Below are 3,733 nucleotides of genomic sequence, written 5' to 3'. Positions count from 1 at the left end.
GTAAAGATCAAAATTATCCCGCTGGCTGCTGCTGCTGCTGCTGCTATTGATGTTATTTAGAGAGGAAGTTTTGTTACCAAATCTGTCTTCTGACCACCAACTCAACCAGATATTTAAGCAGACCTCCAGTGTTTGGTAGGATAAGTACATCAATAGAATGAAAAAGGATGGTAAATAACGGACTGCTTTCACGTATTTCTTGTAGACATTCGCTTTGATCTGTCAGAAGTGAACATGAAAATTCTTTGAATCAAAGCCAATGATTTCAAACACACAATCTGGCACTGAGACACTCTGAACCTTTCTACAGACTTTTGTGCTTTGCTAGACTAGAGATTATCTCAGATTTCTGAAACTTTAAGCAGATTACAAAGAAAAATCTTCTGCCAGATCAATGGTTCTCAGCCATTTTTTTTACCTATGGACGCCTTTGGTAACTATTTTATTCTGATGGACCCCCACCCCCATAGCCATTCAGTGTTTAAAAATTCGTTTTATAGATACGTCTTTCACAATTGCTGTTCACGTATTAACTCATGTAGGTTGAACTAAGTGAAATGTTGGAGAAAGGAAAAGCTAATTGGGTCTTGCAATAGATATATAAAAATTAAAATTTTTCATGGACCCTTAAAATACTACAGTGGATCCCCAGTTTATTATTTTGCTTGCATGGATCCCCCAAAATCTTACATGGACCCTCTGGGATCATATGGACCTAAGAGGAAAACCACTGCTCAAGACAGAAATCAACCTATCACACACACACACACACACACACGCACACACAAAGTCTTGTGTGTGTGTGTGTTTAGATGATGTACATTGAAGAAAGATACAAACATTGGTGAGAGAAATAAAAAAAAAAACTAGCTCTTTGGAAGAAAAATAACCTTTTGTCATATTTCTTCTGCCCAAGTCGTATAGATAATCCCTTGTCACCCTTATCAGAAATATTACAATGCACAAATGATTGGGTCCATTGAAATGGTGTTAAGAACTTAAATGACCCTTCTTCCCCATAAGTTATTCTGTCTTACCGCTCCAGTCGCAATTGATTCAGTTTCAATTATTTTCCCTGATAATTGATTTTTTATACTTTCACTTCTTGATTTTCTGAAAGGAAGGCCTAGAGATGTTGGTGATGCTGAGGCTTCATTAACAGAATTATTCTTTGAAAGAGTCTCTCTGTAATAGAAACAAAAACATAGTTTTGTTAAAAATATATAAATATTTAAAATGTCAAAGGATAAAACTTTCTTCCACACCGATTAATTGGATGGACTTTAAATAACATGAAAACTTTTGGCTCATAAAACAGAAACAAAATAAAATTTTCCCAGTGGTTAATTGACTTGAAAATGACTTTATGGCAGAGTTCTAACATAGTCGTCCATTTATAAAGGAGAAGAAAAGAGACAAATTGAAAGGTTGTGTTAGTTACTGAAAGGCACTTGATTTCTTTGCGATCTTCTCAAGCTCTTGATTGTCTTCTGTTGGGGAGCATGTGGAATTAACTCTCTCCCATATCTTCTTTTTCATTTCAGTCACTGTACAAAACAAATAAAGAAACTCACTATAACATCAACTAATGATAGTACACACACATACACACATATGCACTCGCACACACACAAACATGCACATGAACCAGTGGAGGGAGCCTTTAGATGGTCACTCAGCCTGCTAGCCGCTCAACCAAAATCTTGTAAGACCATAAGTCAAAATATTTTAGAGTATTAGTCACAGTCTCAGCAAAGTGTCCATCACATCATGGATGAATACATTTTATATTTGTGTTATTCCACCTGATGTTTTGAATCATAAATGATTATTTTTCAGTTTCTCTGAAGCTGTTTACTCAATTGTAAGCCAATTATAAGTTCTGTATTTAATAAAAAAGACTTTTTTCTCCTTTTGTTTTTGTGATCTGAGATACATATGTGGTCTGCATAGCAACCTGAATAATCCATTTGAAAACACTTATTGTTATACTTGTCCAATTACAATTTCTGAGATGGTCAGTTGACAATCAATTAATAATCTATGATATTCTAGGTGTTCAACAAATTGAAAAACTTTGAAAGCAATTTCAAATCACTCTGCAGTAATGTCCATGATTTGGTATCATGCAACAGACAAGAACGCATTTTATCTTGGGTCTGCTTCATCAAGCTTGACCTCAGATTAAACAAAACAAGAGGCAATGAATTAGTAGAATAATTTCTTCCAGTCCATTTGATGTTTTGACAAATTTTAGTTTTGGATAAAATGTTTTGTAGTATTTTGTTACAACTATTTATGTTTTAAGATCAAACCCTACCAACATTGATTTCTAATTTCATCCTTCCAAGTTAAATAAAGTAGCAGTCAAGTGTTGGAAATAATTTATTATGAATCTGAGATGTGATGGGAACTAAAAGAGAAGAAGAAAAAGATAAATGAATTGGTTATTGTGTAATACGGTGTTCTTTTGTTCACAAACAAACTGGGCCCCTACATGGTCATTTGGTCTGTTAGAAATAGAGCCTAATTTCCATCAAATCATAGTCTACCATCTTAAAACAAGAGAGAAATCACAGATAACATCATCTTAGGTACATTGCTTGAAATAAAGATGGTATGGCCATGGATGGAATGTCTTTGATTATAGATTTGCTCAAATAACAACAACCAGACTTCTCTGATAGCTCCCTGCCACTTATGAAATCTGAAAGGTGAAAGTGTTTGACTTGCCATCATAATCTTCCTCTTCAGCATCTTCATTCTTGTTCAGGTGTCGTTCAAGAAACTCGGCAAAAGCCCCCTCATGTTCCACAAGTTCCTCATAAGTGCCTTGTTCTGATATCCTGCCTTCTTCATCCATCACCAGTATGCAGTCAACCTGGGGCAGCCACTGGATGGCATGAGTCACTAGAATACGAGTCTGTGTGGAGTGAAAAAACATTAAAAATAAAATCAACATGGGGATCTATCGTGAAGGTTTGCTGGACTCAGCAAATAAGGAATCTGAAAGGAAGGAAAGTAGGTGATGATGATGATGATGATGATGACAATGACGACGATGACGACGATGACGACGACGATGACGAGGATGATGACAATGTGGTGGTGACAAATGAGCTGCAGTTAAGCTTCTAATAGAAATGTTGGTTTCTAATGAAGCAAACTCTTTGGATTGTTTTTTGCTTGACGCAGACCATTATTGGTTTCCTTGGAATCTATTATTTTATTTTGACATAAGGAACAATATCTTACCAAATTCTTAATCCCAATCATTCATTCCTTACCTTACTCTTAAGAAATCCTATCAGTCCAAATTCAGGCTTGTTATTAGGGAGTTTTAATGGCTGAATCTTTCACCAAATTTCTCAATAAACAATATGGGACAATATCTTCACATATTCCCAAGAAACTCTCTTAGGAGAATATCTTGTCTTATTTCTAAGCAATTTTATTGGTTCATTTATGATCTGAATATATTCTTAAGAAACTCTATTGGCTCAATGTCTTACCTTATTCTTAAGCAACCCATCAGGTCCAATGACATTATTGAAGATGTGTTTCCCAACATGGGAGTCAACAGCACTTAGAGGGTCATCAAGGATGTAAATGTCAGCATCATTGTAGATAGCTCGTGCCAGGGAGACACGCTGCTGTTGACCTCCACTCAGATTCACACCCTAAAAATATTAACAAAGGCAGTCATTAAATGATTATATATATATATATATAT

At 35.4% G+C, this 3,733-nt stretch overlaps 1 protein-coding gene across 1 annotated transcript in view; it reads right to left on the bottom strand.

The window, feature by feature from the left end:
- LOC106867613 (multidrug resistance-associated protein 1) overlaps window positions 1-3,733 on the bottom strand; it is a 40,107-nt gene that overhangs the window by 11,617 nt on the left and 24,757 nt on the right. The window contains exons 17-21 of the mRNA XM_052975183.1: window positions 3,513-3,680; window positions 2,734-2,923; window positions 1,442-1,547; window positions 1,038-1,185; window positions 1-219 (exon numbers count right to left, since the gene is read on the bottom strand). Coding sequence (XP_052831143.1) covers window positions 1-219; window positions 1,038-1,185; window positions 1,442-1,547; window positions 2,734-2,923; window positions 3,513-3,680 — 831 coding nt within the window. The remainder of the gene's footprint in view (window positions 220-1,037; window positions 1,186-1,441; window positions 1,548-2,733; window positions 2,924-3,512; window positions 3,681-3,733) is intronic.

The sequence above is a fragment of the Octopus bimaculoides genome, chromosome 20 (assembly GCF_001194135.2).
Source record: "Octopus bimaculoides isolate UCB-OBI-ISO-001 chromosome 20, ASM119413v2, whole genome shotgun sequence".
Taxonomy (NCBI): Eukaryota; Metazoa; Mollusca; class Cephalopoda; order Octopoda; family Octopodidae; genus Octopus; species Octopus bimaculoides.
Note: the sequence above shows the minus strand (reverse complement) of the source record. Positions and strands in the feature narration are given on the sequence as shown.